This window comes from Eleginops maclovinus, chromosome 1, assembly GCF_036324505.1.
Source record: "Eleginops maclovinus isolate JMC-PN-2008 ecotype Puerto Natales chromosome 1, JC_Emac_rtc_rv5, whole genome shotgun sequence".
NCBI lineage: Eukaryota > Metazoa > Chordata > Actinopteri > Perciformes > Eleginopidae > Eleginops > Eleginops maclovinus.
Window position 1 is genome coordinate 5,907,760 of NC_086349.1, and position 22,996 is coordinate 5,930,755.

Consider the following 22,996-nt stretch of genomic DNA (forward strand, 5'->3'; position numbering starts at 1 on the left):
TATTGGGCTTCATTATTAGTTTTATTTATTCAAACATCCCTTTAATAACTTTTAAGCATGACAATATAAACCGTTTTTTTGAAAACCCTGGTAAAATCATTCACAAATGTACAAACTGTCCGTTTAAAAAAATAACAAATGCAAATTGTTTTAAGTTATTGGTTTCCATTTTAAAGTCAAACTCATGACAGAACAGATCCTTTAGCAGAAATAATTAATGAACATTTAATGTAGAATTTCAACAGCCATGAAAACTGATTATGTACTTCCTGATCTGAGGATGAGAAATGATTAATATGACACGGAGGAGTAGAACACGCAGATGAAGGAAAATGCAGAGGACATAACAGTGTGGATCAATAACTGTCAGACCCAATGTAAGTATACTTAAACATACACACACACTTTCAATCTTAACAGTTTGCGTTTGCACATCTGGATTTTAAAGGCCATGCTTGAGAGGATACTGTATTCATATGTTCAACAGCACCATTGATATTCCACAGTAGCTTAGCTAGGAGTGTAAATTATAAAATAATATCCTAGTTTATATGAAGACATAAGTGTACGGAAACCCTGAGAGGCCAATGACAAACTATTCCAGAGATTTGTTTTTAATGGAAACGTTTTCTTACCAGTGTTTGTTATTTAAAAGCATCTGATAAAAACATTGCTGGGATAATATTTTAAAAACTTTGTTTTTTTAAAAGGATCTATGAACAGGTGGGGAATAAAGTTGGCAGGTGAATAAAAAATGGTTTTGTTGTTGTAATACTGATTTTGACAACAAGAGGGTGAGTTGCACTACTAAAAAGATTGTGTGCCATTACTGTCATGATTCTTCTATTGGCTAGATATATATTTTAATCGAGGAAGAAAAATAAAAGCACATTGAAATTAATATTACAATACACGTTGATAACTTTCAAACGCTTTTGAGATTTAAAAGAAAATAACAGAATAGTTATTGTTGCAAATGTTTTTCTTCACCTGGCAAAACTGCATTGCCCCACCCGTTTCACAAATGAAAAACATATTAATCACCTGTTCTTGGATACAGTTTTTTTTACTGATTACTGGATTTTTATTACCCACTTCCATCTCAGGGCCTCCGTATTAGCTTCAGTAATAACCTGAGAGCAGTAGTCCTCTCTGTGACACTACTCTGCTCTGAATCTAAAATCAGTATGCTTACACCTGCTGTGCTCAGAGCTAACAAAAATAACATATAAATTCCTTAAAATCATCTGTGATATGTTAAATGCCATTTTTTAGCTTCCGTTTAAGTTAAATAACACAGCAAAAGTAATACTTCTAACAATAGGTCCTGGTTTAAAGGTGCAAAACATTAAATCATTAAGGTTTCCCTTCTGTTGTCGCATTTAATCCCAAACAGAAAACAGCAATCGGCCTCCTTCACTCCAGCCTAACAGTGTAACACCACAAAGCCATTAAAGCTCCGCTGCAGAACGCTCCCATAGTACGACAGCACACAACCACGCAGTGTTAATTAAAGCTAAATGCCTTTGTCGGCTGGGAATGTCAGCCATTCCCTTTAAAGAAAGAGCTTTCTCTGTCCTGCTGGGACACAGAGTGCTTGACGTTCAATTAGTCACTCCTATCAGCAGCTGAACATGTGACTCATCCTGTCAGCAAGTTTGAGAAGTCAACCTTTTTTACTCGTATTGCATTAGACAATAATCATCCCTGCTAACGCAAGTAAAAACAATCCCCCAAAAAGGGCAGGAAATATCCACGCCTCACACATTCAGTCGCCTGTTGGCCGGCGACATCGTTAAATGGCACGAGTTATCAGCTGCTTACTGCAAAATCAAGAGAGAGCAGCGTCTGATGGGTTCTGCTGGTGGTCGGCTTAAAGCATCCTGGAGTATGCAGCCTAACCTCACAGCAGCGGGGCGCTGAGGGGGGGTGTGTGGACTGAGGAGGGGAGCCTGTGCTGCTTGGTGCGCGTGGTGTTGGAGCCGCAGTCGATGTAGCGGTACGCCTCCAGGCTGTTCTGGGACGTCCGCACCATGTATGAGGTTTTTACCGTGGTTCTGAAAACAAATGGGACGATACAGACAATTACCACAATAAGTCCAAGACCAACATAGAAATATTAAGTAATCAGCATTTTATTTATTTTAAATCATTTTTTATTATGTTTACATACAGTATGTTATCAATTATATTACTATTTAAGTATGGTTATTTTTGTAATATACATAGTATATTTTTTAGCAGTGTGCACATTTTACTTAGACCTCTATTGATAATCTAAATATTTGTAATATTATTATATATTTTATTTTAACTTATTTTCTTTTTTTATATATTTGTATTGATTTGTTGTATTAATCTTTTTTTATTTTATTATTAAAACGGAGCTTAAATAGAACTTTAAGTTATTTCATATTATTACTTGAACTTCCTCTATGTTTCTTCCTCTGTATACATATTTGTATTGTACTATTTTTTGTAGGAATATGTTTATATTTAAGTCTTTATTAAATGTTATATTAAAATGCATTCTTACTTGAACTTCTGATCGTTATATCAATCATTTTATTTGTTTTATTCTAAAATGGAGTAACTGACACAAAACCAAATTTCCCTCGGTGTATATTAGGGCTGTCACTTTGTTCGAGAACCGATTGTACAATCGATTGGACCGACCAACACAAGTTTCGAAAACTAAAAGAGGGAATCGATTTTTACCAAATTACTTATTTTTTAACAAATAAAAAATATTTCATTTCATTATGATTATTATTAACATAACTCACAAACAAGCAGAAAAGAAAAGAATTCTGAAAGTGCAGCAGGCATTGCGACGGCTAAAAAGTAAATTCCCACCAACTGTACGCACCGGAAACAGCCTGATAGTGTCGGCTGCCGCAGCCTAGTGTTTTGCCAAAAAATGGAGGGCGATGTGAGAGAGGAGTGATACCCCCTAATCACATGAGGAGTTCGATATGGAAGCACTTCGGATTTTGGGCAGAAGGCAAAACTATGGAGAAGGACAAAGTGGAATGCAAACTGTGCGATCGTGAGTTCCCATATCACAGCAGCACTACAACTATGAGGGGGCATATGCAGACTCAGTATGTTCTGGTCTGTTGTGGGGAATGTAGCGATCCTGCGTGTTGGCTAAGTGAAATATTTTCAACCTATTTTTATGTTAGCTAGTCCTCAAGTGAATTTTAAGTTTTATTTTCAAACTCTTCAACAATCGCCTGCGTATGCGAAATGTGTTTCATATTTATAATGGTGAACAGCCAGAAGCCTGCAGTAATGTTTTTCATCATTGATGTTGTGGCAGTCCATACTGCTTATTGTTTTTCGAGAATGCTCCTGTTTGTTATACACAAACTTCACGCAATAAATAATCAAACATGGTGGCCTGTACGTCTCTTGCGCCCTCTTTATGTTAGTCCTAATGGCAGTGCGTTGGCCTTTGTTTTGAAAATTGAAACGTAGATGTGGAAAATCGATTCTACAATCGATTCAATGAAAATGTAAGCCTAAAAAAATCGATTGTGATTTTTTCAAAAAGTGACAGCCGTAGTGTATATAAAATATTCTGAAATCTCATCCCAAATTTTAAATGTCAACGTTATAAATAAAGCTTTAAGTCGGGCACAGCCCTAGAAAGGAAGCTTATTGAGTCTCTGCTACAGAGCCAAAGGTTATAGAGTTTATTAAAAATAGTACTGGTTCACCAGTGTCACTCTTGAGGAAGTGGCCTGTGTGCTAACAGTCTCTCAGTGTTACATAACATGCAAACAGACAACACAGCTGACCGTCGGCTGATAAGCAACTGCATTATGGTACAAAGGTGGAAAATAACTATCAGTTCCTCTGAAGTGTTTCATTTTGACACAGTTTAGAAGTAGTTGTGCTGTATATTTACTACATTTTGGAGTATTTTGCCACTTGCCACTGTAAGTTTAGAGTGCAAAATCTCAGTACTTGTGAGGATAAAAGGTGGAACTTACTGCATAGAAACGACAATGTTGTGGACTTTAATGCTGGGCATGGTACAGAAGGCGCTGAAAAAGAAAAACAACAGAAAAGATTTAGATTGTTGAACTGGAATAAATACAAATCACATGTAATTCCGCTCACTGTCTCATTTACATGGCTTTATAAACAATATAAAATGTGTTGCTTTAAAGTTAAAGGGGCACTTGTACTCTAAATTGTCTGGTCAATGAAAATTCACTGATTTGACAAACGTAGATTAGACAGACTTACTAGACGTAGGGGGCACCGCTCCCGATCTCCACACTGACCGTGTAGTTCACCTGCGGGACACAGACACAACACCACGGATCAACACCCTATTATCTGGAGCTGATAAGTAACTTCAGTGTGTTTATCAGAAGTTAAGATAATGAGATAATGGAGAAAGAAAATGTGCACAATGCTCACATTTTGTAGGGTATGGGTGATAAGAAAACAAGTAACACAGCTACAGTGCAATATCAACATGAGAATAATGATGGAAACTGATAAATCCCTCCTAAATACTATTCCCATCATCAGTCAAAATAATCTGTTCTTTTTTCCAAATCGTGTAGACATCTTCTGTATATCTGAAACATGCCCTTCAGTCTAAAACAATAAATATTATTTTTGAATGCTCAACAAATCGAACTAGCAGTAGTTCAAAACCAAGAAAATGTTAATGTTTTGGTCAAAAATATTTGATATTTTCTTGTAAATGTATCCCTTTAATTATGGGTGGGTAATATATCATTATTAACTAAACATCCGGACTACTTATTGTCTTAGATTTATTATATCTTAATATCACAGAATGTCTTTACCTGGTTTTCAAAGCTGGAAAGTGATATGCTTTTCTGTATTTACACAACTGTTCTGGCTTTATTTGATTTCCCTTTGCCTATTTAGCCATTGTATCCACATTTATGTTGGTTATTCATCAAAATTGTGTAAATATTTTGTGAAAGCAACAATGGTCGACCCTACATTCGTTGTTATATTGATATTGAAAACATAATACGTGAAAGGCTTAGGGGCGGGACAGCTCTAAGCAGTTGATCAATCAAAACCGAGCTGGCCAGCTAACCAATCAGAGCAGACTGGGCTCTGGTTTCAGACAGAGGGGGAAAAGAGCTGCTGCAGCACAGGCAGTATGAGAACAATAAAGAGCTTTTTGAACATTACAGCATGGAGACATGACATAGTAGAAGCACTACTATAATAAAGTGATCATGCCTTTTGAAGGAGAGTTATGTAATAGTTCTGTATATTTAAACAGGCACACCCTCAGCGTGCTTTTCAGTGGTAACAGCTTTGTTTGCATGCTGAACTTTGTACCAGCAGGAAGCGGTGTCTCAACCAACCCCTGGTGTTGATTATGCAGACAAAATGCCTTAACTCAAAACCCCTTCCATGGTTTTGTCTTAAGCATTTTCCCCATAAAATGTTAAAGTGATGCCAGAAAACAATATTTCTGTTCTTCAAAAACTGTATAATTACTTGAAATTAAATCACGTCAAATGGACTGTCAGACGGCCGAGACAGCTTTGTTTTACGGAGCTCTGAATAAATATGGGATGGATCTCTGGTGGGTCTGCTGGTGGACGTGTGGCAGGCAGCAGGCTTACTGAATTAGATTGTTTATTTTACCGTCCATTGTTCTGTCGAGGATGTAGAAACCGTAACTCAGGATTGATTTGTTGTTTGAGGTGCAATATATGACTCGGCAGCTTTAAGAAATGAAAAAACTATATTTTTTCGCTTCACTCAAACGCATTATTCTCGCCGGAAAGTGGGCGGGCCGTAATTTTGTCCGGATGTGACGTTAGCACCTTTGTACTATATTTTTCTAGAAAAAAACTTGGCTTTTATAATTAACATGAACTGATGAAGTGTGTGTACCTGTCTCTGGCTGAGCGGCTGGATGGTGGTGACGTTGTTCAGCTGCTGGTTTCCGATCACCATCTTCATGTAGAGGACCTGACAGCTCACACTCTGCACCAGCACCGAGAAGAAGTTCGGGTTGCTCAGGTTCAGAGTGCTCTGTTGAAAAGGAAGTTCATAAGTATTTAAAAATAAATAAGGACACAATTAAATGATATCACTAATCCCCCACAAAAGTCCAAAAAACAGTTTATTAGGTACCTGGGATTATAATGTTAAGTCCAATTTACTTAAATAAATGAAGGGGGATTACAAAAAGAATGTAATATAGTCAACAAAACCATAAACTACATCCTCAAAAATAAATTACAGTTAAATAAACACCTCAATACATACAGAATTTCACAACGGAAACCCAGTGGCAAGTGGTGGAAAAAAATCTATTGTCCTGGTTTGATCTAAAGAGTTTTCTGTGCTGTATAAAACTGAAATTTGTGCCAAGAGGCTCAGTGCTTCACTACTTAATTCTCAAGGACTACAAATATTTAAAATAAATACTCAATAATTTTCTTCCAAGGGAGTTTAGTGATTCCATTCTAAACAAAAGGTACATACATTGTGTGTCAGTAAAATACGCTACAATGCTGTCTTTCAATTGTCTATAAATGTAATTTAATCAGCGCATGTCATATTAGAACCTCCGTGAGGGTGGAATGAACTGCAGGCCTGTTGTATTAGAGAGTAAAGTGCATGTATTATAGAAAACGTACCGTCATGTTCATTAGGACTTTATTTTCGGAGTGGTCAAAGCGCACCGACACAGAGTGAATCCCATCATCCACCACGATCACAGAGCGAGGGAAGAGGAAGAAGGCCACGAGGGAGGAAGCAAGGAGGCACAAGACGACTGACAGGACCACATACAGCTTCCTACAACACCAAAAAGCATAAAACAAAGCTTGAACACACCTGGATAAAAGGTTGGTAATGCAAAAACATGAATTCGAATTGACTCTGACATTATTAAATGAACAGCTGGGAATCAGAAAAACATTATTTTTCGGGGGCAAGAAAAAAAACATTAGTACATTTGGTTACTTACGTTCTTTGGGGTCGTAACCTTTGGTCGCTGTATGGGATCAATGCTACCAGTTCATTCACTTGACCTATAAAGTAAGAGATAAAGAGTTGTGCAACATACTGATTATTGTTAGTCTAAAAAAAGAAAATAGGTATTGGATAGGGATGCAGGATTTGGAAAAAAAAAATCTCATTGTGATTATTTTTACTGAAATTGCAATGGATTCACAATTTTGGACGGAAAAAACACATCATGGAAAAATGTATTATTATTATTAATAAATGGTTATGGTGTTGTTTTATTAGCACAACCTGTATAAAACAACATTTTTTATAAAGTCTGTACAATAGCAAATATTGTAGTATAGCATTGCAGTAGTCCATATCTCGATTTTGAGGCCCTAGGCAAATGCAAAGCCTCGCGATGACAGCCTCTCTCTTACATTGAAAACAATAAATGCAATGCTATTACACATTTGTTTTATTACTTAAGTGTCATCAAATTACATTGCTTGGGGATCTTTAATACCACTTTGAATGACGTGAGCAGTGTTAAAAACATGAACACGCATACCACTGATATGCATGTCTTCCTTATTGCCCATAAACAAAATGCAACTAAATATGTTCAACACTTTTGAGACTGAAATTGGATATATGAGTGTGCTCTAATTCTGACGTCACGCACCTACGTTTAAGTATAATTCCAGTGATGTATAACATTGTTTTTACTCACCTGAGGGTATTCGCCCGGTGCCTTGGCACGTCGGACACGTTATGCTGTCCCTGCCAGTGAATTCCACGTAGGGGAACTGAGCTATGTCCTCGCGCCGCACGAGTCCGTCCAGAGAGTCGTTATCGGAGTCCTGGTCCTCTCCCTGCCGCACTGAGCTCTGCCTCTCCGGGAGGAGCGACAGGCTGCTCTCGCTGCGAGACCACCGTGTCCCCATGGCAGTTTAACTAGTTTCCCATCGACTTGCGGTCTGCAGGTGGATGAGAACAAGCCATAAAGCCAGAAAGTATGCAAGGAACTGACTCAGCTGTGGTTTGCAGATATTGCCCCTGTGTCCGCCGGTAATAACCGAGGGCATCTCCATTAAACACAATCAGCTCAGACAGTCAAAATGTGAAGTTAGCAATGTTGTCCAGGGGTGGCGTGGCTAGCATGCTAACTAATGGTCATGTTCTACAGGTTTGCTGTAAGCTCCCAGTGCCTGTAGCCACCTGCAGCGTAAGTTAGCTTATTTATACAAACTTTACTTACCTTTTAGACCGAAAAGTTCAACTTTGCCATCCCAAAATCTGGTTTACACCATGGTTTACAGCAGTGCGCACCCACTCACTGCTTTCCGTCATACACAAGTGTGTGTTCATGTGTTGTTGCCTTCACGTGCCCTCCGTACGTTCTGCTTCCTTCTACGGCAGTTGTATGTCTGCCTCTATATGGATCAACTACGTGCTTAATGTACAATTTAGTGTTTAATATAGCGTTGATTGCGTTAGATAATCTCTATGGAAGACAATCAATTATAAGCAAAATGTCAGGCACACAAGTTTGACTTTTTATCCAGTTGTTGAAGAGTTGCAAATAATGACTTTACCAGTAGTTTCTAAAATAATATTTATTGTGAGTTGTTACGATTGAGCACAAGCCACACAGCATAACTCGGCCATCATTTCACATATTAATTTTCTCTGAGGCATTTTCTTAAATGATTTACAAAGGCACAAGAACACGGAAAGGGTAGCATTTGAACGCACCGCTTCGAGTTCTTCCTTGTTTGATTACTGCTGCCCTCTACTGGTGTGGATGTGCGTAACGTCACAACACCTGATCAGAGAAAATTGGTAATAAACATAGAATTTACGTGGTAATAACAAAACATTGGCCTTTATGTTTTGCTATTGGAAGGTTTTTCATGAGAATAGAAAAGGTTCATTAGTATGTGTCTCAATCACTACACATCAGTCTGTCTATCAAGTCTCCTCTTCAGCTCCGCATTCTCTCTTTGCAGCATTTTATTCTAAAAAAAACAAAAAATGAAGATAAGAAAGAGGAAGAAAGAGAAACTGATGAAAATGCAACCCTTGACATTAAAAACGTTACACATGTGTAGGAACTGGTTACTATTTATGAGTAATTTAACAACAATGTGCATTATGACAGAGACACGTGAAACTCTAGCTTTGACATAAAAAATACAATTCAGCGTAAAAACCTTATGTCTGAGGGCCTCCACTATGAGATCTCTCCCTCCCCTGACGCTCTCCTCTTTTTTTGAAGCTCGGAATGCATCCCCAATGACTGACACCAGCACGTGAGACTGAAACATGTTAAGTCAATTAATGATCTTCGGCTCAAATAACTAAAATAAACCACCAAGTCATAGGAGTGATTTGTCAGGAATACTCACAAACGTCTGGCTCTGGAACAGGTAGCAGTGGTTGGTGTCTGCTGCAGGGTGTCGAGCCACAAATCCAAACACTTTGGGCGAAGATGGCAGGACGGCACAGAAGGAAATAGTGGACAGAGGACACGAGTACAGCAGAAACTGAGGGTAGGGAAGACAGGAAGATTAAAGATAATAATTCAAGGCCAAGAACGCAAGGGAATACATCTTATGCACATGGGTTGAATATGAAATATAGGGCCCTCTAGCATAGACATGTAACAAGGTTCAACCACCTCTCCTACATGAAACTTGTTGAGCATTATTTTATTTTTTCCCCCTGTTGTCATTGTGGGTCTCTTTTTTATTATTTTATTACATTTTTGTAGACATTTTCTTAGACAGAATCTCTTTGCAGTCGTTTTTTGTAGTTATTTTAAGTCTCTATAGTTGTATGTTTTTTCTTGTAGTCCTGTTGGGCCTCTTTGTAGTGGTTGTACACATTTTGAAGTAATTTAAGTCTCGGTGTTCTTTCTGAGTCTCTTTGAAGTTGTTAAGATTTCTTTTATTATTGTGTGTTTTTCTGTGTCTTTTTAGTATAGCATTATACATCTTTGCATTCATTTTTAGTTTCTGTACCCTTAAGTCCCCTTCAGAACTTCATCCATACGTATGTACCCTTGGTTCTGGTATAATAATTGATATATGTTTGCCCCTCACCTTTGTTTTGTTTTCCAATATGTCTATCCCACTGAGCGACAGGAAGAGATGGACCTTGCTCTTCCTCGCTGCCTTTTCTGAGGAGAATTGATCTGGAGTCTGGGGAAGAAAGGGGATGGATCTCCTTTCACGTTGTAGCTGCATCTTATAAACTTATTTAGTTAACAAGTTTATATAGCCATAGTTGATACAATGTCACAGAATACAGTTCAGTGCCGAGGAATCCAAGCTATTAAATCCACATTGGCATGTACATGAATATAAAATTGAAATAAACCCTTGTACTGTCAGTTGTGTACAGTGGGGCAAAAAAGTATTTAGTCAGCCACCAATTGTGCAAGTTCTCCCATTTAAAAAGATGAGAGAGGCCTGTAATTTTTATCATAGGTATACCTCAACTATGAGAGACAAAATGAGAAACAAAATCCAGAAAATCACATTGTAGGATTTGTAATGAATTAATTGGTAAATTCCTCGGTAAAATAAGTATTTGGTCACCTACAAACAAGCAAGATTTCTGGCTCTCACAGACCTGTAACTTCTTCTTTAAGAGGCTCCTCTGTCCTCCACTCGTTACCTGTATTAATGGCACCTTTTTGAACTCATTATCAGTATAAAAGACACCTGTCCACAACCTCAAACAGTCATACTCCAAACTCCACTATGGCCAAGACCAAAGAGCTGTCAAAATGATCACAAGAACGGTGAGCAACACTCCCAGAACCACACGGGGGGACCTAGTGAATGACCTGCAGAGAGCTGGGACCAAAGTAACAGAGGCTACCATCAGTAACACACTACGCCGCCAGGGACTTAAATCCTGCAGTTCCAGACGTGTCCCCCTGCTTAAGCCAGTACATGTCCAGGCCCGTCTGAAGTTTGCTAGAGAGCATTTGGATGATCCAGAAGAGGATTGGGAGAATGTCATATGGTCAGATGAAACCAAAATAGAACCTTTTGGTAAAAACTCAACTCGTCGTGTTTGGAGGAGAAAGAATGCAGAGTTGCATCCAAAGAACACCATACCTACTGTGAAGCATGGGGGTGGAAACATCATGCTTTGGGGCTGTTTTTCTGCAAAGGGACCAGGACGACTGATCCGTGTAAAGGAAAGAATGAATGGGGCCATGTATCGTGAGATTTTGAGTGAAAACCTCCTTCCATCAGCAAGGGCACTGAAGATGAAGCGTGGCTGGGTCTTTCAGCATGACAATGATCCCAAACACACCGCCAGGGCAACGAAGGAGTGGCTTCGTAAGAAGCATTTCAAGGTCCTGGAGTGGCCTAGCCAGTCTCTAGATCTCAACCCCATAGAAAATCTTTGGAGGGAGTTGAAAGTCCGTGTTGCCCAGCGACAGCCCCAAAACATCACTGCTTTAGAGGAGATCTGCATGGAGGAATGGGCCAAAATACCAGCAACAGTGTGTGAAAACCTTGTGAAGACTTACAGAAAACGTTTGACCTCTGTCATTGCCAACAAAGGGTATATAACAAAGTATTGAGATGAACTTTTGTTATTGACCAAATACTTATTTTCCACAATAATTAGAAAATGAATTCTTTAAAAATCCTACAATGTGATTTCCTGGATTTTTTTTCTCATTCTGTCTCTCATAGTTGAGGTATACCTATGATGAAAATTACAGGCCTCTCTCATCTCTTTAAATGGGGAACTTGCACAATTGGTGGCTGACTAAATACTTTTTTGCCCCACTGTATATATAATTGTTGACTTTTATAAGGGAAATACTTCCCTCCTGTACCAGAATTCTAAAATTATAACAAATCTGAAAGGAAGATAAGGGCCTCATGGGATTCTTTTTTTAGTTCTGAAATTACAGTTTTTTCTCTGATAACCAAAAAAAACTCACTCTCAGTCAGATCTCACAAAGACGTTTCCCATGTGGCCCTTATCCTTTTCCGTAGACCTTCATCAACCTGCTCCTCCAAAAAATGATGTAAAGTCTATACCTATTCTTCCAATATTAACCAATATGTGTTGTGGTGTGAGAGGTATCATGCGGTAGTAATTATGGACATGATTTACTGTACCATTAGCCGTTATTCTTCCCACTTTTTTATCTGTTTGTGGCTACATATTTTGTCTTTGTAAGCTGTCTTGGTGTATATGTAATATAATGCTTCGATAACACATGCAAAACCCTATCACATTAAAATAAAAAGAGGAAAGGCTTCAAAAATGAGCATTCAAAAATGAAATAAATATAATGCGACTGGTAGTTTCTGACCTTTAGGCTCTGAACAGCCTCAGACAGGATCTGGAGTCCATCAGAACGGGCCACCTCAACTCGGCCAAGAAACTACAGTTTAAAGTAAAAAACGTAAACAGGGTTAGGGTTAGGGTTAGGAAAAGGTTGAATATCAAAGTAATGTCACATTATGAAAAGCTGCTGTACATACAGTAAATATCACAAGTCCAGTCGATGACAAACTAAGCCACATTCAGAATAAGTAAATAAAAAATCAGCGTTTACCTTTACTGGAAAGGAGATCTCATTGTCTCCCTCTGTGTCACTCATTTTCTCACTTCTGGTGCCAAACTAAACCCTGCAGGCTGACGTAAAAATAGACATTAGAGGTGTAATGTGTTTTAATGGTCGATGAAATTCTGTATTAATCTTACCCGAGTGCAAATACGACGTACCCAGAGTAAACCGTCTTCTTATTGCAGTACAGACGGATGGGTGTAAAGTCTGTAGGAGTTAATAAGTAACCGTCAAGTCTTCCTTATTGCTTTATCAGATATCAGGGTGGCTGGAAATGTCATGAAAACTTCTGGCGACTCATGGAAGGCAAACATTTAAAAAGACCAAAATGTAACAGCATGTTCAGAAGTTATTAAGATGATGTTAGGACTTTTTGGATATTATTTCCTGCTATTCTATATGTTCCTTACATATTTCTGTTACATTGTTTCATGATTGCATGACAGCAATGTAACAACACACACTATACTGTATGTACATTGTGTTTAGAGTGCACGAAAAAATTAAAGGGACCCTTATATGCTTTTTGGGTTTTCCCTTTCCCGTAGCGTGTTATATAGGTTGTTGTGCATGTAAATGGTCTGCAAAGGCTAAAACCCAGGTGTTTCCTCCAGAGGAAGTTTCTCTTCCACACACTCCCCCCTGCCTGAAACACCTTCATTGGACACCTTTGTTGACATCACTATGTAATACTTGCGCCTCTATTGGCAAGCACTCCAACACATTGTATGTGATAGGTGAAGGGGCCTGACATCTAAGTGTTTAACCTATCACCACAGAGCCGGCCAGATAGCCAATCAGAGCAGACAGGGCTCTGGTTTCAGACAGAGGGTGAAAACACATGCTGCAGTACAGGCAGTATGGGAAAAATAAAGAGCTTTTGAAAATGAAAGCATGGAAATATGTCACAGTAGAGGCACAAAATACAGATATGAACCTGAAAATGAGCAAAATAGGGTGCCTTTAAGTCATTTGGGAATTTTTGCACCTAGCCTCTAGTGGTCAAAATGAATATGACACTGCCATAACACCTGAAAAGAAAACATTTTTCATGTTTTACAGATAAAACCAAAAATATGTAACTTAACGAATATACTGGTTGGACCTTTTTGATCTGTTTTTGAAGGGTTAAACACAGTAGCCAAATTCACCTTTTTTAATATGCCTCTCAGGGCTTCCATACTTTTTGATTCCTGGATTTGAGGAAAAGAAAACCCACACAAAGATAACTTCCATAGCAACTGTATTTATTGTCTGTGTACAGTAAGCGCTCAATCATATATATATCCCTTTGTATAGCGAGTTCATACGATGTAGATGTTTCAATCATAATCCAGTGAAAAGCATTCTGGTAACAGCGACACAACGGTGGTTTGATATCGATGACGACGTGAAGGGGAGCCTAAAGCAGACCATTCAAATAGCTGATCACGGATTGAGGTTGATTTCTGAATCATTAAAAGAGGATAAACCCATTTCAGAAGAACAGATGCAGATTTGCTGATCAGTTACTAAAGAAGAAACCTACTGACGTGAAAAAGTAGCGGCTGATTTTGATTACAATAACTTTGTTTGAGGTTCAGAGTTGCTGCAGATGTGAGACACATGTAAATGGGGGGGTGGATGTGAGATGATCACGATAGACACAGATGGGACAGAGCTACTTCGTTATAAGGACAACAGGACCCCAATGGTGACACACGATGCTCTGTTCCATCTGTTTCTGTGTGTGTGTTTGTGAAGCTGTCTATGACTCGTTGACAGACATGGTCTCCATGGCGCTGGGCAGGTTTTGGTCTCCCCCTCCTCCTCCCTGCTTCTTCTTCTTGCCTCCTCCTCCATCCTGCTGCTTCTTGGCTTTCTTAGTGGTCTCCTGATCGATGGGAGCCGGCTTCACAAACTTAATGATCTCCGTCATACCTGGAGGGGGAAAAAAAGTACCAGTGTTTACTTTAGCCGATATTTACCAATTTTGGCGGGAAAATCTTTTGAAGTCTGACAAAACTAAATCTCTCAGGTCATAGTCTAGGTAAAAAAACAACACCAAGCACAGGTTATTAATATAATGATGTCTATGAACAATGTCTGGCACAAGCCAAGGTAGCTTTTGTGTACTAAACTATGCTAACGGTAGCTGGCTCGTTAGCCTAGTTTAGCCCAGCTTGCTCCTCTGGCTATGGCTTGACTTTCTTTATTTCTAATCATTTTGAATTCAGCTTACCAGGAGGCATGAAGGGCTGGAGCTTCTCTGGAATTACGATGCCTTCTTCCGTTTGGTAGTTCTCCAGGATGGCGCACATCACACGGGTGGTGGCGCACATGGTGGCGTTCAGCATGTGCACATACTCAGCCTACACAGAGAGAGAGAGGAAGAATTATATACGCTGACAATTAAATCAGTGTGTAGCCACAACACAACGTTCACAACGTGCCCTCACTTTGTCCATCATCTTCTTGGTCTGTCCGTAGCGGATGCGGAGGCGCCGGGCCTGGTAGTCAAGGCAGTTGGAGCAGGAGACCAGCTCTCTGTAGGCCCCGGAGCCTGGGAACCAGGCTTCCAGGTCCAGCTTCTTACTGGCGGCATGGTTCAGGGCACCTATGATAACACCAGGAGCAGGAACTTACTTCATGTCTGAGTCATTATCGCTCTAACAGCAGCTTGTGATCAAGCCTTTTCTTCCTGTACCGACTTTTAGAGCAGCTCACGCATTGTAACACATTCAGCAAGCAGCTGCAAATTATTTGTCCGTGGCTTTGTCAAAGTGATCAAATTTAAAGTGCAACCTTGAGTTTTAGAAAAGTGTGGCAACACTGGACTATTTGTTTGGATAGTATTTAAAGTCCTATCAGGTGCTTCAGAGAGTGTGTGTGTGTGTGTGTGTGTGTGTGTGTGTGTGTGTCAGACGTACCTGAAACGATGTTGACGATGCGATAGGGAATTCCTAGCGACTGGTAGAACTCCTCCGCTGTCCCAATCATCTCATCAAACATCTCCCATGATTTGTTGTCATGGGGGGAGGCATACACAAACTGCTCAATCTATAGAAGAAAAACATTTTGAGATTTAAACACATTGTTTTTCACCAAAACAATAAATCACTGACTCAGTTCAAAGCACAGAATTTCCATATAGATTTTGAAGAGCTCAATGACTTTAATAGTTAAATAAGTTATACCTAAAAAGTGGTAAAGTCAGAAGACAAAGGTGCCTTTTCTGTCACAGCCCCTTCTTATGGAATAACCTGTGGACATCAGTCTCATTTTATCAATAAAAGCCCCATTGAGATGAGGATGAGTCATGTTTTTTTTTAAATAAAGCCCCATAGAGTAATTCTGTCTCAACAGAAGCTCAGGATGAGGCTTGTTTTCCAAACCTAAAAAAAGTTTCCAGGGAGCTGTAACTCTATTGTTACAGGAAGCTCAGGATAAAGCATTATTTAAAAATGAAAGCCCCATAAAGTAAATGTGTCTTTGTAGCATGCTCCAGGCTAGCTCTGTTTTTCAAAATAAAAGCCTCAGAGTAACAGTATCCTTACATTAAGCTCCAGGTTGGCATGTTATTCAAAATAAAAGCCCCATTGAGTAACTGTATCCTGCAAGGCTTGTTTTTCTAAATTAAAAAGGCACATTTGGGTAAAAGTATCCTAACAGGAACACTTGACAAAGCCTGTATCCTTGCCAGAAGCTCAGGACAAGGTCTACTTTTTCCAAAAAAAAACCATATGGTGATTATTGTTATAGGATGCCAGGGTTTAGGCTTGTTTTTCAAAATAAAAGCCACAGAAAGCCATTTCTAGGTTATTTAGAATCTTATATTTCCTGGACTACAACAAATAAAATAAGAGACTGCTTTGGTCCCACAGTTGACCTTCTCGAACTGGTGAACTCTGAAGATCCCGCGGGTGTCTCGGCCGTGTGAGCCCACTTCCTGTCTGAAGCAAGTGGAGAAGCCAGCGTAGCGGATGGGCAGGTCCTCGGGTTTGAGCCACTCGTCCCTGAGGAAGGCGGCAATGGGCTGCTCCGAGGTGGCGATCAGGTACTTTTCATCCACCGAGTTGTCATCTGACTTCTCGCTGCCCTTACCGATGACCTGGAGGAAACACAGACGGGGTTAGGACATAGAAACAATGTTGATAAAACAATTATAAAGGTTTGCACAGAGATAAAGAAAACTGGAAAATGCGTGAATTCAAATGATTATTTTTGCAATTTGATGAATATCACGACCTGTGCATTTGTTCAAATTGAATATTCCATACATTTAAGTTAGTTTTACAATAAAAAATTAAAACATAAGTATTTATTAGGATATCTAAGAAAATGCTATATTGATCAACTCTTTAAATATTGTAACAAAACCTAATTTTGTATTTTTTTCACAAAAGATTTGAGTGATCAACTTCAGTCAGAATATTTGTTCATAAAAATGTGTCATTATAAAGTCATACCGTGCAACAATGTAAAATGACACTGAGTGTACTACTGCTCTCTAACAATGTGCAGTTCTTTGTTGAGGCCTCCAGGGGGCTCTACCACCACTGGAACTCGTGGACACCTGAACTTCTCGTTCCAAAACAATGGTTTTATTACTGCTGGTGTTTGATCTCAGATGCCAATAAAATACTTAAATCTCAATTTATTTTTCTCAATGTTGCAGGATTGTGCAAGACAGAGGGGAGGTATGACAGTCCCTCTTAAGGTTCAACACAGGTAAACATAAATTGTTTAAGAAGTCGTTAAAAACCTTCTAACCTTGTAGAGCTCATCGTCAAACTGACTGAGCTGGGCCACTTCCTGCATGACCTCTTTCCTCATGAAGAAGGGCGTGTAGAGGGGGGTGTAGTTCTTGCTGTGGAGGATCCTTAAGCCATACGTGATGAGAGCCTGTTCCAAGAACACCAGTGGCCCCTGAGGCGAGATGACGGAGAAGAGACAAGAGGAAAACATTACAGCTGCTCTCTGGTGATATACCTGTTCATCTACTGCATGCGTTACATCTGCCCTCACCTTCAGGAAGTAACCTCTGCTTCCGGCCACCACAGCTCCCCTCTCTCCATCAAAGCCGTCGATCATGACCACCAGGTCAACGTGGGAGTACTTCTTCTGCCCGCTGCAGTCACCCCAGGTACGCTCCACCTTGTTGTCTGCGTCCTGTCAGCAGGAAAACAAGAGGAAGCTTTTATGGCGGGTTCACAGCGAAAGGTCCACCTCCTCAATCTAAACCAGAGTGAGTATGATACACTCAATTTTCCGGTGTGGAGATTATGGCAGAGGGAACTTTGGGAGCCTAGCAGACCATGTACAGACGTGGACAAAATTGTTGGTACCCTTTCTTTAAAGAAAGAAAAACCCACAATGGTCACTGAAATAACTTGAATCTGACAAAAGTAATAATAAATAAAAATGTATTGAAAAATAACAAATGAAAATCAGACATTGCTTTTGAACTGTGGTTCAACAGAATCATTTTAAAAAACAAAATAGTGAAACTGGCCTCGACAAAAATGATGGTACCCTTAAGATAATATTTTGTTGCACAACCTTTTGAGTCAATCACTGCAATCAAGCGTTTTTTTTAAACTCTCAAATGAGACTTCTGCACCTGTCGACAGGTATTTTGGCCCAGTCCTCATTAACAGACTGCTCCAGCTGTCTCAGGTTTGAAGGGTGCCTTCTCCAGACTGCATGTTTCTGAAGGCGACTTCAGAAAAGTCCAACGTTTTGTTCTGAGCCATTCTTTGGTGTTTTTAGCTGTGTGTTTTGGGTCATTATCCTGTTGGAGGACCTATGACCTGCGACTAAGACCAAGCTTTCTGACACTGGGCAGCACATCTCGCTCCAAAATGCCTTGATAGTCTTGAGATTTCATGATACCCTGCACAGATTCAACACACCCTGTGCCAGATGCAGCAAAGCAGCCCCAGAACATAACAGAGCCTCCTCCATGTTTCACAGTAGGTATAGTGGTCTTTGTCTTTTTACTCTTCATTTTTGCGTCTGTAAACATAGCGCTGATGTGACTTGAAATTCCAGTCTCGCTTTTTTATGATTTGCTTTCAAAGTGGTGTCCTACTTGGTCATCTTCCTTTAAGTCCACTTTGGCTCAAACAGTGGCGGATGGTGCGATCTGACACTGACGTACCTTGACCTTGGAGTTCACCTCTAATCTCTTTGGAAGTTGTTCGGGGATCTTCGGTTACCATTCGTATTATCCGTCTCTTCAATTTGTCATTAATTTTCCTCTTGCAGCCACGTCCAGGGAGGTTGGCTACAGTCCCATGGACCTTAAACTTCTGAATAATATGTGCAACTGCAGTCACAGGAACACCAAGTTGCTTGTAATGGTCTTACAGCCTTTACCTTTAACATGCTTGTCTATAATTTTCTTTCTAATATCCTGAGACAACTCTCTCCTTAGCTTTCTGTGCTCCATGTTCAGTGTGGTACACACCATGATACTAAACAGCACAGTGACTACTGTTCACCCTTTAAATAGAAAGACTGACTGATTACAAGTCTGAAGACACCTGTGATGCTAATTACAGGACACACCTTAGTTTAAAATGACCCTGTGGTCAAATTATTTCCAATCATTTTTGTCCAGGCCAGTTTCATTATTTTTTTTTTTTTAATGATTCTGTTGAACCACAATGTCTGGTTTTCCTTCGTTATTTTTTATTACATTTTTATTTATTATTACTTTTGTCGGATTCAAGTTATTTCAGTGACCATTGAGGGTTTTTCTTTCTTCAAAGGGAAGGGTACCAACAATTTTGTCCACGTCTGTATAGGTACAATAATACTATTATTACAATCAGCTGTATAGCTAGCTTACTTGCTAATTTGTCATGCGTTCATGCTACTCCAGTTACAGAATATGAACTGGCTGGTGACCGCTGGGTCCAAGCACATATATATAGAAACCAATATTTTCAAACCAATGAAATTCCACATTGATGGTACGCTTCCTGCGATTGGTTTTGTTTCGTGTTTCTACCAGAAATTAACCTCTCCATTCTCAGAAATTACCCCTCCAAATGCGGACCACAGATGGACCAGCATTCACACAAAGCCAAAGAAAAAGCACCAAAGGGGTAAATTAAACTAGACTAAGCATGGCTGCTGTTGACGCTTCCTAAAATGTTTAGTTGGTGGACATGGAATCAATGTGCACTAATTAGGATAAACATTAAATCAGTCTTTTGTCAAACAAGATGCCAAACACCCTTTGCACTCAGCTTCTACAATGTGAAAAAGGGTGTCATTTGATATGGAAGAGATGATCAGACAAAAACAAGTAATTCTAAATACTAAAGTCAACTTCTTTACCGTTAAAAAGGAGTTTTTTCAATTTGGCGAACGTTTATTGTTTACATCTTGGTTATGATACTGATATTCAGTTTCAAATCTAATTTTCAGCAGAAAAGTAAACAAACATGTGTACATTTTAAACAGTTTATCTTTAAGGTGCAAGCAAGCATTCACAGCAAATTAGAGCTGTATTCTTTTTAGATAGACCTTATCTGTGAACATTATGACAGGCAATTTATACAAAGACCTCTCTTTAGTACGGCCAAAACACTCCTCTGAGAGTGTAATAGTTTCGTTTTTTTTCCTTGTATGAATAACTATTGAAAATACATGTTTACCTAAGATAAAAATCAGCTTTTCACCTGACTTTCAAGAAAAAGCCACTCTCCTAGAGTGTTCTCTAGAACTTCTAGGAGTCAATAATGCTATACAAATCTTTAAAATGTTAGTATATGATTTAGTAATTGCTGGGGCAGCTAATCTTCATAAATGGTAGATTACTTGTCAATCAATCTGATAAAAACCAGATTATGTGCTCTGCTCTTTCTTTTACCAGCCTGTATGGAGCCACTCACCTCATCGTTGCTGATGGGCACAGACGGGTGCAGAAGATTGCCGATCTCCCTCAGGTACTCGAAGCGCTCTGCCTCCAGCTTTGTCCTCTGGATGTCAGATTTCTCCACCGCCTCCTCCACTAATAGACGTACCTTCTTGATCTGGGTTACTGTCAGGGGCTGACAAAGAAACGAAAACGTGCAAACATGTTAACGAAAGCAAAGAAAGAATTTTGTGAGTTCTGTCTTTGCAGAAACGTGTGTAACAAAGTGCAAAAACTCAAAAGATTAAAGCGGGCATTCATACTGATAGTGTCTCAGCTGTTAGGGACTCCACGTTTTGGGCTTCTTCCGGTAGAGAGTCATCATCCCCAACTGGTTCCTTCTTCTGCGTTAACAACAGTAACAACAATAGGTCATAAATACAGTTAAATTCACCCTCTTAAAGCTTGTTTTTTCCAAACTTGCCATCCTTCACAATTTGGGGAAACTCTTTCTTTTTATAGCAGTCTTCTTTCCTCGTAGGGTAACAACTTTTCCTTATTTCTCCCAATATATATGACAAACTTCCATAATTTGTTTTTCCTGTACTGTATCTGTTTATCCCAGGACACTAGCCTTGTCGTCGTCACTGAATGTGAGACGGAGATAAATGGAGAGTATTTTGAAAATAAAATAATCAAATATCAGACACCGGTGTTACGGGAAAATGTTAAACGAAACAGGTCTGCATTTTGTGAAATCTGCCAAAACATTTGACATTTTATTATTTCCTTCTTTTATAAGTTACAAGAGTAGCTACCCCCTAATTTGATACAAAAAACCCCTTGCCAAAAATGTTGGCAAATATGGTTATTTCTCCCGTTTGACTTTATATCAAAAGTGGTCTGTTCGTGCTTCCATACCTTCATTTTCTCCCCAATGCTCTTACTGCAGAGGTTCTTTGCTTTGTTCAGGTTGTCTGCAGTAAAGCGGCCTTTTGAAGGGGAAAATCACAGTCAGTCAGTGCATGGTAGAGTGTGTGTGTGTGTGTGTGTGTGTGTGTGTGTGTGTGTGTGTGTGTGTGTGTGTGTGTGTGTGTGTGTGTGTGTGTGTGTGTGTGTTGCAGTACTGACAGGACAGGTAACCTGGTGACAGCTGTTGCAACGCTACATCACGCAATCACAAACAGTGATACAAATGTATACAAACTTTAAAACAAAAAGACGCATATTAAAATGTAATGATACAATCAGTTGCTGAGTCAGAATGCCTGTCTGTAGCTACACTGCAGGGCGAGGTTGACTTGTCATGTTGCAGACTGGGATTGCATCAGATTGCACGTTACCGGCATTGCTAAGCTAACACAACATTAGCAAACCTTTTGTATCATATCTTCCAACAAACATATGGGAATGCAAGATTAACTACAGCTTGGTATTTAGCTATTTAAAGCCTTTTATTGAGTAACTACCTTTCACATATTGTAAAATAACCACATGGCTCATTTGGATTCGTTTATTGATGTTAGCCATGCTAACATTAGCCCCATTGAGTGCTGTTCTCTTCATCAATTCAAATACGGATATACATGTTTGCCAAATCTCAAGTGTTGTACAAGGTAAATTATTGTACACACTGTTAAAATGATGCCCACTGGTGTATACGGCATACATTTAATGCACCAAGAAAGGCGTTTACTATTTTAATAGTTTACTTTCTCCAGTCTGCTGCAGTGTAAGTCAGTGAGCGAAAGTCACCTTATTGCGGGGGGAAGTCTGAACTGAATCAATAGAATAAATCCTCTATAAATCAATATTTACCCACACTGTAAGGTGCCGAATAGAACACTACATTACTAAGTATACCTGAAGTACTCAAATATCCCATATGGAATGAAAACGATGGCCATATTTGCCTTCCAAAAATAAGAAGACACCGTTTTGAGTAGAGTTTGGCGTGAGCTACCTCCAATAGAAAATACATTCACTTTACGCTAGCATCATTAGCCACCGTGATAGCGTTAGCTACTATGACTGAAATAAAAGAGGTCTTACATTTTCTCCACTCCGTATCTGCAGCCACCAGTTTATCAACGAGTGTAACATCTTTAAACCTCTTCCTTTGGATCTCACGGATGACTTCTGGATCGCCACCTTTGTCGGTGCGAAACTGGTCCAAGTCGAGCACCATCTTTCCACGCTGCCTGTCAGAGAGAGCTGACTGAGCTCACAGCTCACAGCGACCACCGCTCCAACCGGGTTGCCAGGTCCTTCTGCTTACGTCGCAAAACCGGAAAATTATAAACGAACCAACCATACACTCAAAAATAAATCTAAAGCAATGTAGTCAGATGAGTACGGAAGAGGATTGGGGCTACATGAACATTTTTTTGGGGGGGATGTCTGAATTCTGAATTCTGACTTTAATCTTTAAAATCAGAATTTGACTTTAAGGTCAGAATTCTGAGAAAAGTCAGAATTCTGACATCCCCCCAAAAGATGTTCATGTGGCCCTAATCCTCTTCCGTAGATGAGCGTTGATCACTTTTTCGATGTTATTT

General features: G+C 39.4%; 3 protein-coding genes across 6 annotated transcripts; all 3 read right to left on the bottom strand.

Annotated features, from left to right (window-relative positions):
- Nucleotides 1-8,425, bottom strand: tmem106c (transmembrane protein 106C). The gene is made up of 8 exons (XM_063884604.1): nt 8,237-8,425; nt 7,709-7,955; nt 6,995-7,058; nt 6,663-6,822; nt 5,911-6,051; nt 4,258-4,307; nt 3,999-4,052; nt 1-2,057 (listed from the first exon to the last, which is right to left on the bottom strand). Exons 2-8 carry the CDS (start codon nt 7,920-7,922, stop codon nt 1,904-1,906), a joined length of 837 nt encoding a protein of 278 aa, XP_063740674.1. The 5' UTR covers nt 7,923-7,955; nt 8,237-8,425; the 3' UTR covers nt 1-1,903.
- A 154-nt stretch (nt 8,426-8,579) lies between these two features.
- Nucleotides 8,580-12,816, bottom strand: LOC134865163 (PTB domain-containing engulfment adapter protein 1-like). 4 transcript variants are annotated; one of them, XM_063884638.1, is made up of 7 exons: nt 12,748-12,816; nt 12,578-12,657; nt 12,332-12,403; nt 10,083-10,181; nt 9,387-9,524; nt 9,192-9,296; nt 8,580-8,996 (listed from the first exon to the last, which is right to left on the bottom strand). In XM_063884638.1, exons 2-7 carry the CDS (start codon nt 12,620-12,622, stop codon nt 8,931-8,933), a joined length of 525 nt encoding a protein of 174 aa, XP_063740708.1. In that variant the 5' UTR covers nt 12,623-12,657; nt 12,748-12,816; the 3' UTR covers nt 8,580-8,930. The 4 variants fall into 4 exon arrangements, with proteins under 4 accessions (XP_063740708.1, XP_063740691.1, XP_063740700.1 ...); XM_063884621.1 differs by having other exon boundaries at nt 10,083-10,220; nt 12,748-12,798; XM_063884630.1 differs by having other exon boundaries at nt 12,727-12,797.
- Nucleotides 12,817-13,815: 999 nt separating this feature from the next.
- sars1 (seryl-tRNA synthetase 1) lies at nt 13,816-22,732 on the bottom strand. Its single transcript, XM_063893669.1, has 11 exons — nt 22,491-22,732; nt 21,360-21,430; nt 20,762-20,842; nt 20,476-20,634; nt 17,597-17,740; nt 17,342-17,497; nt 16,458-16,679; nt 15,499-15,628; nt 15,028-15,185; nt 14,811-14,940; nt 13,816-14,509 (listed from the first exon to the last, which is right to left on the bottom strand). Exons 1-11 carry the CDS (start codon nt 22,624-22,626, stop codon nt 14,337-14,339), a joined length of 1,560 nt encoding a protein of 519 aa, XP_063749739.1. The 5' UTR covers nt 22,627-22,732; the 3' UTR covers nt 13,816-14,336.
- Nucleotides 22,733-22,996: the final 264 nt, after the last annotated feature.

Excerpts from the sequence above, each read along its gene's own strand:
- tmem106c (XM_063884604.1), bottom strand. The coding sequence starts at position 7,922 with ATGGGGACACGGTGGTCTCGCAGCGAGAGCAGCCTGTCGCTCCTCCCG. Across the intron at positions 6,052-6,662 it reads AAGTCCTAATGAACATGACG|AGCACTCTGAACCTGAGCAA; the intron begins GTACGTTTTCTA and ends CCTTTTCAACAG. Across the intron at positions 2,058-3,998 it reads AACATTGTCGTTTCTATGCA|AACCACGGTAAAAACCTCAT; the intron begins GTAAGTTCCACC and ends ATTTGTTTTCAG.
- LOC134865163 (XM_063884621.1), bottom strand. The coding sequence starts at position 12,622 with ATGAGTGACACAGAGGGAGACAATGAGATCTCCTTTCCAGTAAAG. Across the intron at positions 12,404-12,577 it reads AGATCTCCTTTCCAGTAAAG|TTTCTTGGCCGAGTTGAGGT; the intron begins GTAAACGCTGAT and ends TTTAAACTGTAG. Across the intron at positions 9,297-9,386 it reads TGTTCCAGAGCCAGACGTTT|TCTCACGTGCTGGTGTCAGT; the intron begins GTGAGTATTCCT and ends AACATGTTTCAG.
- sars1 (XM_063893669.1), bottom strand. The coding sequence starts at position 22,626 with ATGGTGCTCGACTTGGACCAGTTTCGCACCGACAAAGGTGGCGATCCA. Across the intron at positions 21,431-22,490 it reads AGATACGGAGTGGAGAAAAT|GCCGCTTTACTGCAGACAAC; the intron begins GTAAGACCTCTT and ends CCCCTTCAAAAG. Across the intron at positions 16,680-17,341 it reads TTGACGATGAGCTCTACAAG|GTCATCGGTAAGGGCAGCGA; the intron begins GTTAGAAGGTTT and ends TGTTTCCTCCAG.